The sequence below is a fragment of the Thrips palmi genome, unplaced genomic scaffold, assembly GCF_012932325.1.
Source record: "Thrips palmi isolate BJ-2018 unplaced genomic scaffold, TpBJ-2018v1 HiC_scaffold_16, whole genome shotgun sequence".
In the NCBI taxonomy this organism is placed as follows: Eukaryota; Metazoa; Arthropoda; class Insecta; order Thysanoptera; family Thripidae; genus Thrips; species Thrips palmi.
The window spans coordinates 14,489,198-14,501,360 of NW_023144625.1; the positions used below are offsets into that span (position 1 = coordinate 14,489,198).

Consider the following 12,163-nt stretch of genomic DNA (forward strand, 5'->3'; position numbering starts at 1 on the left):
GTACATTTAAGCTGGAGCATGCTGCCAAGGGTTCCTATTCCAGGTGGCCCGCAAGTTTGGTGCCCACTGTGCAGTTGATCTAGTGGTAACTAACTTGCGGGCCACTATGGTAGGTCCAGTCTTCTCATCAACACTCGTCTAGCCTTGTCAATTTATTGGTTTCAATAAAATAATCTTTTTGAAAACATTTGTTCCTCATTTTTTCCTTTTATCACCTTTGCTATGGAAGTACTTGAGTAAAGCCAACTAAATCCACATAAACAGAATTTGGTTCTTATATGGGGTGTATGTAGTCCATGCAATGGCTGTAGAGATACTTCATGTTGGAAATTTCCAGAACTCCAGGCCTGTTATGGGTCACTTATGAGCTGACTTATGCACCATTTTATATTGACAAAAGGTCAGGGATTGAATTAAGGACACAGGTTCAGTATTTCTTTGAATCATTTATGACCTAGAAATCTATACAAATATCACAGACCAGACTCTTTTTCTGGTAAACAGTATGTCACAGAATAATGTTCAAAATAGACATAACAACACATGCTTTAAAAAAACAAAACAAAACGGGCATTAATAGCTTTCCCAAATTAAAGCTTTGGTATCTTTAACAATTCATTATCGTGCAAAAAAAAAAGTTGATAAATAGCACCTATTATTATTAACAGAATGTACAAGTTGATGGCAGTGAGATTGACTTTGTGAGGCACTTAATGGCGAGCAGCAATTCCTTTTAATTCAGGAGGATGGAGGAACTGACAATTTGCAGTAGCACAGTTTCCTCTCTTGAAGTATCGACATACTCTCTTTGAAGGACCACCTGGGCCAGACCAGCCTCCTCGTCCTGTTCAAACAAAGAAAGAACACAATGTTACATGTTACTGGGCAAAGAACACAAAACTACAAGAAAATATTCCAAAAATAATTAATAACAAACGGCAAACAAAAAAGACACACACCTCTTGAGCTCCCTCTCCAGCTGTCACCAGATCCTCCTCGGTACCAGCCTCGACCCCTTCCTCTGCTGAAGCCAGAGCCGCCTTGGTTACCGCCAAATCCTGATCCTCCTTGGTACATGTCATAATTTCCTTGGTCCATTCCTTGGTACATGTCTTGTCCATTCATCATTCCATAGTTCATGTCAGGGTTCCAACTCCCATCCATGTTTTGATTGTACATATCCATCCCAGGTCCCATTCCAGGACCCATCCCAGGTCCCATTCCTCCGTCCATTACGGGTCCCATTCCTAGGCCCATACCAGAACCCATTGCAAGTCCTGGATTCATTCCCATGTCTGACATGACAACCTTGCCATCGCCAGTCTGAAAAAGGGGGGGGAAAATTATTAGAAAATGATCAGACGATAAGTACCATTTGATCGTCACAAAGTGACATTATGTTGCAAAAACAAAATGTGAAAAGGAAAGACACTTACCCTCCAGTCTCCTCCAGCAGTGTGGTAGCCGGTCGGGGGGATGTTGGGCGTCTGCAGCAGGGCGGGCCCGTGGTGTCCCATAGGCTGGGAGGGCAAGGGCATCTGGTGGGAGATGGTGTGCGAGTGGGGCGGCGACTGCGGGATCAGCACGGGCTTGGACTCGGGCCAGGGCGTGTTGGTGTAGTCGTTGACGCTGTTGGAGCCCATCAAGTCGTCCAGGGGTATCCGCACCGGGTCCGTGGGGGTGAAGGCCACGACGTCGGGCTCGGCGGGGCTGTCGGGGTTGCCGAGGTTCTTGACGTAGATGGGGGAGGCCGGCGTCATCTTCTCGCGGGCGAACTGCACGTCCTTCTCCCTGGACTTGCTGCCGTGCTCCACGTCCGAGGGCGGCAGGTCGATGGGGATGAGCGGCGCCCAGACGGTGTGCTCCTTCATCTGGTCCTCGCCGCTCACGCGCCGCGCCATGTGGAAGTTCTCCCTCTCGTGCACGCGCTCCATCTGCTTCATGTCCATGAACGAGGTCTTGGTCACGTTCACTGAAGGCAAACGAGGGCAGTTAGCAACGAGAAAAAATCAAGCAAGTGGTTCATTTGAGGCGGGCGAGCGGGTTGCCTGTCCTTACCTCTTTCCGTCTCGTCCAACTCGAAGTACTGCACCGCCTCGAGCTCCGAGTCCGCCTTCCACTTGAGCGACTTCTTGGGCTTCTGGCTGGAGCGGTGGAAGACCAGCACGCCGCGCGGCAGCCTGTTTTTCTCCCGCTCCATCAAGGCGTTGTTCTCCTCAGTCTCGGCATCAGCCTCGTCGTTCACCGGGCTACCGACAGGCGCTGGAGAAGGAGGAAAAGTTAAATTAATTTTGCACATTTAAACAAATGTTTTTTTTTAAAAAAAAAAACGAATAAAAACATAGAGATTTGTTGAACTTACTTGTCTCTTTGAGGGCAGCCTCCTTCTCCTCCTTGTCCTCGTCGTCGACAGCGGCCTCCTTCTTGACCTCAGTCTCCTCCGAGCCTTCCTCCTTCACCTTGGCCTTCTCGTCCTTGTCCGCATCTTCGTCTTCCTCGCCCTTCTCCTTCTTGACGTCGTCGTTGAGCTCGAGTGTTTCTTGGTAAAACTGGAAATGGCAATTAAGTTAGTCCTTTGAAAATCACTTTTCGAAAGCACCATGAATAACATAAAAATTGTCAGGGCGAACTCACCTTGAAGACGGGCTTGGCCTCGACGGGCTTGGCGTCGGCCACCGGCTTGGTGTCGACGGCGGCCTTGTCCACGGCGGGCTTGACGTCGGCGGGCTTGACGTCGGCGGCGCGCTGCGGCGAGGACGCCGGCGAGCTGCTCTCGTTGCCCTCGCTCTGCGACGCGTTGGACGCGGTGGAGGCGTTCAGCCCCGTGGGGCTGGTGGGCTCGTCCTTGCTGCCGCTGATGCGCCGCTTCCTCTTCCGCGGCTCCCTCTTCACGTTGGCGGCGTTGAGCGCGTCCATGAAGAAGTCGCTGTCCTGGAGGCCGGTGGCTGTGGACAGAGATACGCAACACGTCAGTCAATCGATCAGGTTTCAGCAGGGCTTTTCAACAGTTCGCCAGCACACGTCAATCAAAAGGGAGGGGGGAGGGGGGGATAAGAGATGCAGACAGCGCGTTCACTAAGTGCAGGGCCTGGAACAGAAAAAGAGTACGCAAATTAAAATAATATGTACGTATGTTGACGGTGTACTGAGGGAAGGCCGCGTACGCCCCCACGCCGCTGAGGGCGGGCGTGCCCTGAACTGTGGTCGTTCCCCCGGCACCCGGAGGGCACCCGAGCCGCGGGCCTTGGACGTGCCTGACGCGGTTCGCGTAGGAGACGCGGAGCGAAGGCGCGGACGGCAGCGCCGTGGCCTCCGCCACAAAACAGCCTCGCTCCAGGCTCAGATTTCTCAACTTCATCGACGATTGCGATGATTTGTCAAAAACCAATGGCTCAACAAATTGGTGATGATTGTCAAATAGTTAAAAACAATGCCTACATAGGTGCACAAAAACAATGGTAAATGAGAAGAAACTCACGGACGTGTTAAAATCATTTGGTAACATGTATAATGGATTTCCGAAAGTTTGCATGAATGTAATTAAAATAAGCGAAACTCGAGCAATTAAACCTGAGAAATTGACTGAGTAGCCAGCCAACCACAGTGTGTGATAAGGATACTCGTTTCAACGCCGACAAGTACGTCGGTACCCACAAAAAAAAAATTAAAACATAAAATACCGAGGTGTGTTCCCACGAACACAATGTGTGTAAGGGAGGATTGTGCCTGGTACTTTATTCAAGACGTTCTCCCCGAATGCGTGCGCCAGCAGGAGTGCGTGAGAAGGTGATACGTGTCGCCGGCAAGGAGTGGTGGAGACGTCCGGACAGCATCCAAATCAACAGCATCGGCTTTCTGCCAGGGCCTCGCTGTGCAGCACGTCGGTAGGGCCAGGCCATCAACTGCAGGACCACTCTTCTCCGCGACCGTCTTCAAGGCCCACCCGTCAGCCCCGAAGGTACCCACCCCACCCGGTTAAGTAGCAGGAATGAGAGACTCGGTTTAAAGAACAGTTTTGTGATTCCATCACCTGATCCACACTAAGACCCATGTCGAAAAATCCCCCCCTGGACGGCAACGGTGTAGTGAAAGGAGGCTGGGCTGCCTGGGGGCCTCCGTGGGCACGGCGAGGGGTGCTGTCGGCCGGCCGCTGCAGCAGTGGCGCCCTCCACCCACCAGGCCGGCCAGGGCGGGGTGGTGCTAGTCGTGGCCGCGCTGCCCGCGACGTGCTTGAGCGGTACTCGCGCTTCCCCTGCCGCGACAGGCATCGCCCGTTCCCCGGCTCAGGTGACGTCACCGCGGAAACGGCGGGGCTTGTGCTCCGCCAGGAGTGCCCGCCCGCGCCTAGCGCGCCGACCTGCCGTGCTCGGCTAGAGCGGCGGCCAACGGGGGCGGCACACTGGGCGGTATCGCGGTACCCGCCCCGCACCGCGTGCCAAGGGTCCAATTGCCGGGATGACACCATATTTATTTCATATCTGTTGCAGCTTTCCTTTGCCTTCCGGCTTTTCCATTGTACAGCAGCGCCGCTGGCAGCAGCAAGTCCATTGCCATCCGAACCACAAACGCAAAACCAAGTGCGCAGGGTGTACAATGGGAGGCAAATAACACTCGTATTAACGTTCAATTGTTTATTGTAAAGCGACGACTTACAAAGCAGAGAGCCACGTCCACGGCTGAGAGTACCGCGGGGTGTAAAGAATTTCAAGTCATCGCTTTACTAAATGGGGGAAGTCCAGTCAACTTCGTGGAGAAATTTATTCTTTATTTTCAAAGAATCACTTCCGGTAACAAATAACAGCAACGTGGACGTAGCTTTACATTTCCTTCAATAACAGCTTACACACCCTCCTATCCCGAACTAGCGCTACCCCCCCCCCCCCCATACAAACAATACTGGTGGCCGACAGCAAATAAATGCGTCTCGCCTCATCTGCGCCGCCCCTCCCCCACCCTTTGCTTTGCAGACCGGCTTTCAAGGCCTGACGCTGACAGCCCCCCCCCTCCTTTTTCTCTCACAAACAGCTGTGGATTGTGCTAGGGCAGCTTTTGTCACAGCGCACTGGCGCGAAATATATGGTGTGTCATGTTAGCAATTATTTCATATTTTGAGAAATTAATTATCATGGAGAATTGTGAGCCATGATACTTTACTGAAGCTGGTCCACAGCAGTCAGACTTCTTTGGTAATGGGTTTTGAGACCATGGTACTGACAGACCCCACTCTTTTCCCTGAATATAAGCCACATGTCTTTTAACAGGCTTGATATATCCGAGACTAGTTATTTTTCATTGTTCATGTTAGGACTTTTGGTCTTGTTTCATTTTACTTTCGTTTTAATTTAATTGTACTTACCACTCATACATGTTCAACTTCCTAAGCAGCTGATGCGAGTGTTATGGGAAAATTGCATTACCCTGGTTGAAATATTTCCTAGTGCAAATTATCGATAATTTTTAAAAACATTATAAAATGATTTGAATTTATGTGTAAGCTTCACCTTTCAGGTGAAAATGGGAATTGTGTTTCAAGAAACATAGGAAAAATGCAGCTTCATGAGTGTTGCATTTTCAATGGTTTTCTACATTCAAAATCACTGGCATTTTAGAAGTGAGGAGGGAGAGTCATGTTTGTTTCTGGGATTTGTGTGTCCAGGACTTAGGAGCAGGCTTACTTACCTTGAACAGCACAGGAGACAAGTTGATTCTTCAGACGGGTGTCTTGCAGGTGAATGAGCAAAAAGGCACAGAAAGACCATGGAAAGGGCATTCAATATTGCACTATTCATGATACTTTGTGTGGACCTTACAGAGCAACATTCACATGGCACAAAGAAGTCTCCTGGACATTTGAAGATCACTCTCCTGGAGGCTGCTACTTAAAAAGAGTCACATGATTAATCATGAATTGCACAAAACAATACATTTTAGGAAAAACAATTGAGGGGGAGGGAAGGGGGAGAACGTGTGCTGGCAAACCTGAAGAAAAAAAGCATAACAATTAAAGATGAAAGAGACTTCAAAGAGATAATCTAGAAAACAATTTTAAAGTTATCAAAGTTACAACAAAAACAGAAGTTTCAATCTATGATAAGGAATAGCCCTTCTAGAAAATGATTGCATGAAAGAAATATGAAAAGAAACCCCAGCAACAAAACTTATTTCCCATAATCTTAAAAATTTTTGACTCGAGATACTCACATTTTGGTTTGGCAGGGATGAGTTTGATGGCTCCAGGGCGCTCAGGTGGACCAGCCATGTTCAAAACAGGCTTGGTGCGCCTCTCTGGTAGAACAGGCACATTCAGGAGGGGGTTGGATTCCTTGGCTCCAGGCAAAGGTACACCTGCACCCGTGGCAGGTTTCTTGATGTCCTTCCGGGATGGAGGTGGCTTCACGACATCTTCTAATCCGGTGGAACGGAACTTGGTGGGAGGAGTCTTGACAGTTTTGGGACGAGGTTCACCAGACTGTTTCCTGTTCTCGATAGATATAGAGATCTTCTTAGTGTCTGGCAACACAGGAGGATGTACCTTTTCACCAGACTTAGATGAGCTGTCAGTTTTCTTAGGAATCTTCCCTAATTTGCTGACAGAAGAAGGCTGCATGACTTTAGCCAGAGTAGCCTTATCTTTTTCAGCTTGAGTTTCAGCCTTTTCTTTTTCTTTTAACTTCTTCTCTTTCTCTTTCAGTTTAGCCCTTTCTCTTTCTTTATCCTTTGTTGATGACGACGATGATGAAGATGATGATGGTTTTGATTTTTCCTTAATCTTATCTCTACTTTTGTCTTTCAATTTGTCTGAATGATGATGTTTGCTCTTAGAATCACTATGGCGAGAGTCGCTCTTGTGGGAATCTCTCGTTGAGTCCTTGCTGCTTCTTCTCTCTGATGACGAACCAGATGATGACTTCTTATCTGTCTTATCATGTCTGTGAGAAGATTTGTCAGATTTTTCCTTTTCTCTTTTTTTGTCTCTTGAAAGTTCTCTTGCTTTTCTTTTGGCAGGAGATGATTCCTCATCATCATCTTCACTCATTTTCCGCTTGGTTGGAGATTTAACAATAACTTTCTTGCCATCTTTCAAAACACTTAACTTGAGAACAAGTTTTTCTTGAGGTGGTTCACCATTGGTAACAACAGCACTGTCAGTATCCATTACCTCAGTCTCTTCACTCACAGGAACAGGGATCACTTCACTAATAACAGCAGGTTCAATAACACTTTCAAAGTTCATTTCCTGCAGAGAATCGTTTCTAACTTCATTCACATTCACTAAATCACCTGGAAATTCAGTATGAATTTCACCTAAATCAGAACCATTACCGATTATTGTACTATTACAGTTATCAGTTCTATATTCACAAAGATTCGCACTAGCAGGCAATAAATCGTCTTTAGAAATTGTGTCAAAAGTGATATCAGTCGGATCACAATAAAGATCATTGGCGATATCCAGTTGCATGTTGGAATCGGTGGGGAAATGAAAATTAAAATGTCCATCATCTTCCCGACTCTCCTCCAACATCTGAAGCTGCGATGCTTGGGGCAACATCTCTCCTTCCAGAGAGTGATGTGGCTCCAGGGCAAGATGAGATGTGTCAATCGTAGGATGATGTAGCACTGGGGCCGGAGATTTTACTATCTGCAGCCACTGTGCAACCAGGCGAGTGGCCAACAACTGAACATCTAAAAATGCGGGAAAGAAAAAAAAATTAATCGACTTTGTTAACAGAGGGCTAAATAATTGTTGAGTCGTGCAAATTACCTCTGTCTGTTGTATCTTTTGAGAGCCCTTTAACCAACTTTGGACAGTTGTTAAGTTTTAATCTCTCCACATCCACAGGACACATCAGAAGCAATTCAAGCAATTCTTTCATTAAAGGCCAATTTCTTGCTTCAATGGCATCAGCTAGCCAGGAGTTAGTCAGAGCCCAGCCACCCTCACTCATAAACCTAGGAAACACAAAGAACAAAAAGTTAACTCCTGCATATTTCAAGTGCAGCACTAAGTTCCAGTAAATTGATTTAAAAAAAAAAAGAAAAACATTAATCAGTTTGTTTTACTCACATGCCAATGAGTTCGGTCTTTGTGTTTTTTAAAATAAGCACGTAGATGCACTTGCTCACGAGCTTCTTGGAGAACTTGGTCATCAAACTGCAACAGAATTAGAAGGGAAAGAAGAATATTAGGAAGGAGCTGCGTTGTGGATGCTGGTGCTAAAACAGGAAAAGGAGGTATGCACATTTGGCAACAAACACACACAGATAATGTTAAAAAGAGAATAACACTAATGAACAGCTGACAAGAAATGTCCATAAGATGCCCAGAGCCTTGCAAGTCCTGTCCAGTGTATCAGCTCCTAAGCATGGTTGGACGGTTAAAAATCCGAGTCAAAATGGATTATGACTCACAATGGGGGGGGGGGCAGAAACGCAAGGAGTATAGCCGCGCGGCAAGCGCGCTGCCCACGCAAAGTCTCTCGGCGCGAGGGGTATAGCCAAAGCGGGCGAATGACGCAATGTGGTGCAACCAACGGGCAACGAACAAATTTCGTCAACCCTAAACTGGAGATGGATAGTGGCTTCTCCTTGGGGTAGGTGGACACTACCTAGCAAAGGACCCGCCATCCAAACAGACGCAGACAACGCATCCTAGCTCCGGTTCAAGGCGAGGACAGGGACGCGACCAATTCAAAACGGATCAAACTTCTTTACTTCTATCCGGGTCCGGGGAACTCCTAGGTCCTGATAAACGTAAACCAGACCTGGGCAAAGCACTCACTTCTAAACGCAACTGACTTGGGGACCAGCGCGACCGCGTGAATTGGATTCAACTCGCGAGCGCAGTGGGGACAGCGAGGCAGAGCGAGGCTCACGGCGTCAATGTCGCTCAAAGACTGGCAGCGGAGCAGCGCCAGCAGCACAGCGTCGTCGCGACCGCTGCGCCACCGCGGGGCCTCGCGAGGGGCCTGCAGGCCGAATCCGCGCTGTCTCTCTCGCACTCGCAGGGCGATGCCTTTCGGTGCGAGCGAGACTGCAACGGAGGCCGCCCCGCCAGCCCCGCCCGCGCGGCGAGGTCACCCCCACCCTGCCCCGCCACTCTGCCTCAACTGCGCCCGGGGCCCCGGGGCTCACGTCCACGAAACGAGGCCTGCAAGGCCGGACAAGGAAAACACGCCGACAGAAGCGTTTTCTTTTCGCTCGCATGCCTCGCCGACGAATCGCGTCGTGCTCGTTCTCAAAACCACGTAACGTGCGAGCGGGCCGTCTGAACCTCGAGGCCCGACTGACCTAGCCTTCGCGTCGCTTCGCGTACTAGTCAAACATAGACACCCCCTGCCTTTCCCTCATCACGTGGCTCGTGGACGACCCCAGAACGCTCCATGCGCCACATCCCCATCCGGCAGGCCTTGCCGTTTCGCAGAAGGGGTGCGTCATGGGGTTTCCCTTTCCCTCCCGCGGCACGGACTACGGACCCACCAGGCCAACACCAGGCCCGATAGGGTCCACCGCAGCGACTAGCATGCGGACTTGGGCTCATTTGGCATGCGTCCGTCATCCGGCTGTGGGATGTGCCGGCGCCTTGGTCGCCGGGTTGTTCGCCCCGAAGATAAGGGGAGCGCCCCGCCCCGCCGCGCCCCGCCAGAGGGAAGCCCATCGCCCCCGCACCGCGCGGCGTGGCGTAGCGTGGCGCAGCGGCGACAGACTCCCCCGAGCAGCGGGGGGCGGCGGGGTGTGAATGTGGCTGTCTAGGCCCAACGATTCGTGTTCGTTTGGGACCAGCACGCTGACTGCGTACTGTGTGCTCGCGAGACTTCGCGGTCGGCGACGGCAGCGCCGCGGAGGGAGTCCTTATCAGGCTGTTCGTTCGTCGTTCGCCGCGGCGAGGCGGCCGGGCGGCGCGGTGGGCGGATGGAAGGCGGCGGCACAGCGAACCGACTGTCAGCAACAATCCCACTGCAAACGTTGCAAAAAGGCTCGCCGGCCGGCCAGAGGCCAGGCGGAGGGCAATCGAATCGTGTGCGCTTTTGGTTGCCATGACAGTCCACCGGCATCGAACCATCGAGTTGAGGAACACAAATCACACAAGCACACACTACAGTGGACCCACTCGGTCCTCCCGCAGAAGCATATTTATGTTTATTAAATTTCTTGATTCGCTTTTGTGGGGAGTGGGATGATGGATGATAGTGCTGCTCAGATCACGCTACAGGTCATCAATGCCAGACTTGCCTGAAAAAGAAGCGGATGAAAAGACACCACTGCAACTCAACAGATATAGGCTGTTTGGCTGAACCACATGGAATTTCTAGAGCAATGGCAAAAGTGACTCCCCCATGACTAAGTGCATTGTACCATAGAGGAAATTTTTATATGTCGATAAATTAGGACTAAGACAATAAAATTACCTAGAGTGCAGCGCACAGATGTGTGTGGACCCTCTAGTACCCAGTTATGAAATAAATACTACTAACTGCATGAGACAACAATAAAAACAGTAGCTTACCTTGCCAATCTGCCAACTTGGTCTCTACTCAGGATTCCTCCATTTGGTCCGAGCAACACACTCAGACATCTGAGTAGCTGCAGGGGATCAATTCGTGGCTGAAACAGTAGTTTAAAAAAAACAAAGTTAAATTAATGAACAATCTGAAACAACATGTAGAAATTAAGAACAAATAACAATAAAGCCAGTATTTTTTTTTTTAAATCTAGTCTGGTGATTAAATGCAAGAACTGAGTGTGTCCATATGTTCACTAAACAAAATCTCACTTAAAATAGGACGAGAGAAATAGGGAGGGGAGGGGGGGAGCCTTTCTATCGGCCGCGCTGCGTCGACGTTTGTGGAACGACGAACGTCGTCTTGGGGGAAGGGGGAGGGGGAGGAAGGGGGCGCCTCGGCGCCTCAACAATAGAGGGCCAAAACAAATAAGGGCACTCCACGCTTTCATTATAGAGGGGCAACAAAGCCCCCAAAAAGGGAGCTATACTCGCTACGATCAAAAATTTAAAAAACCACGTAACAGTTCACTCCCCCGAGAAACAAAAAAAAAGTGACCTAAATAAATTTACAAACATATGGAGCGTCTTCAGATGTAGAAATAGCTGCAAAGCGCAATGAGTGTAGGACTTCTTTGAACGCAAAATAAAGAGGACTTCCAGTCCAGGCTAGCTGTAAAGCGGGAACTGCGTGTGAAAACGGCCGCACCCATACGACAGCGACTTATCAAGGTCATTAGGGGTAGACGAACGCATGAGTTGTGCAATTCCTATTTCAGATACTCACCATTTTTAAAGTTCGGAGGAAATATCAGGCTGCACAAGAAACGAGACGGTTACCGGCGTTCATGGCAAAACCGCCCTGGTCGAGGGGGGTTCCTTGTGAAAATCATGCGTGACTGGCCAATATGGCTACTGCAGATCCTCCATCGACTTCGTCAGGAACCCGTCGTATACGTCGAATCGCGTTTCACACTTGGTTTTGCTGTACTTCGACCCGATTGACTTAATTTTGAGTACTTCTAGTGTTTCAACTCGACTGGCTTTCTTACTGGATTCACCAGATTACGGCTCGATTGTCTTTGGTCCTTTATGCGCCTAGGCCAAGCAACGATGTTCACGATATGACTTTTCACACTTTTAAAGTGTGGTTTCCGCTTTTAATGATAGTATTTACGTTTAGTTTTATACTGAATATAACAAGGCAACAGTAAGGCAGTAATACACGATTAAATATCGATAGAATTATAAGAAACAGCTCAAGATCGACATGTATCTTAGCTCTGAGCTAGCGACAGCTGTCCGCGTTTTCTCCTTTCTGAAGCAAGCAAAAGGCAAAACGTGCAGCTTTCGTGTTCGCCCTCAACTGCGCATGCGCCGATCGACTCAACAGCAGACGACATGGTGGTGCCAGCACCGTTCTGGAAATTTCGAGAGTTTCAAGATAACTGACCCTCAACTGTGGGTCAGATAATAACGGGCACTGAGTATCTTTAGCCATAACAATTGTCTTGACGAGTGGAAATCAAGATGAAAGAAAATGAAATGGCAAACGAACGCAGACTTAAGTGCCGTAGGTTGTCTGCCGTGAGAAGAGTGTGCTCAGAAATGAGGCCTCCCATCGTCATCCGGATCCGGATCATCGCAGAAAGTTGTCTAGAT

At 49.2% G+C, this 12,163-nt stretch overlaps 1 protein-coding gene across 3 annotated transcripts; it reads right to left on the reverse strand.

Moving 5' to 3' along the window:
* Positions 1-426: 426 nt before the first annotated feature.
* Positions 427-11,841, reverse strand: LOC117643102 (serine/threonine-protein phosphatase 1 regulatory subunit 10-like). Of its 3 annotated transcripts, none has more exons than XM_034381779.1 (11): positions 11,289-11,841; positions 10,508-10,605; positions 8,069-8,155; positions 7,766-7,953; positions 6,202-7,686; positions 2,635-2,945; positions 2,363-2,549; positions 2,059-2,262; positions 1,437-1,972; positions 960-1,323; positions 427-844 (listed from the first exon to the last, which is right to left on the reverse strand). In XM_034381779.1, the coding sequence occupies exons 1-11, from the start codon at positions 11,289-11,291 to the stop codon at positions 711-713; spliced, it is 3,597 nt and encodes a 1,198-aa protein (XP_034237670.1). In that variant the 5' UTR covers positions 11,292-11,841; the 3' UTR covers positions 427-710. The 3 variants fall into 3 exon arrangements, with proteins under 3 accessions (XP_034237670.1, XP_034237669.1, XP_034237671.1); XM_034381778.1 differs by having other exon boundaries at positions 10,508-10,611; XM_034381780.1 differs by lacking the exons at positions 10,508-10,605; positions 11,289-11,841 and adding an exon at positions 8,783-8,920.
* Between the last annotated feature and the right edge of the window lie 322 nt (positions 11,842-12,163).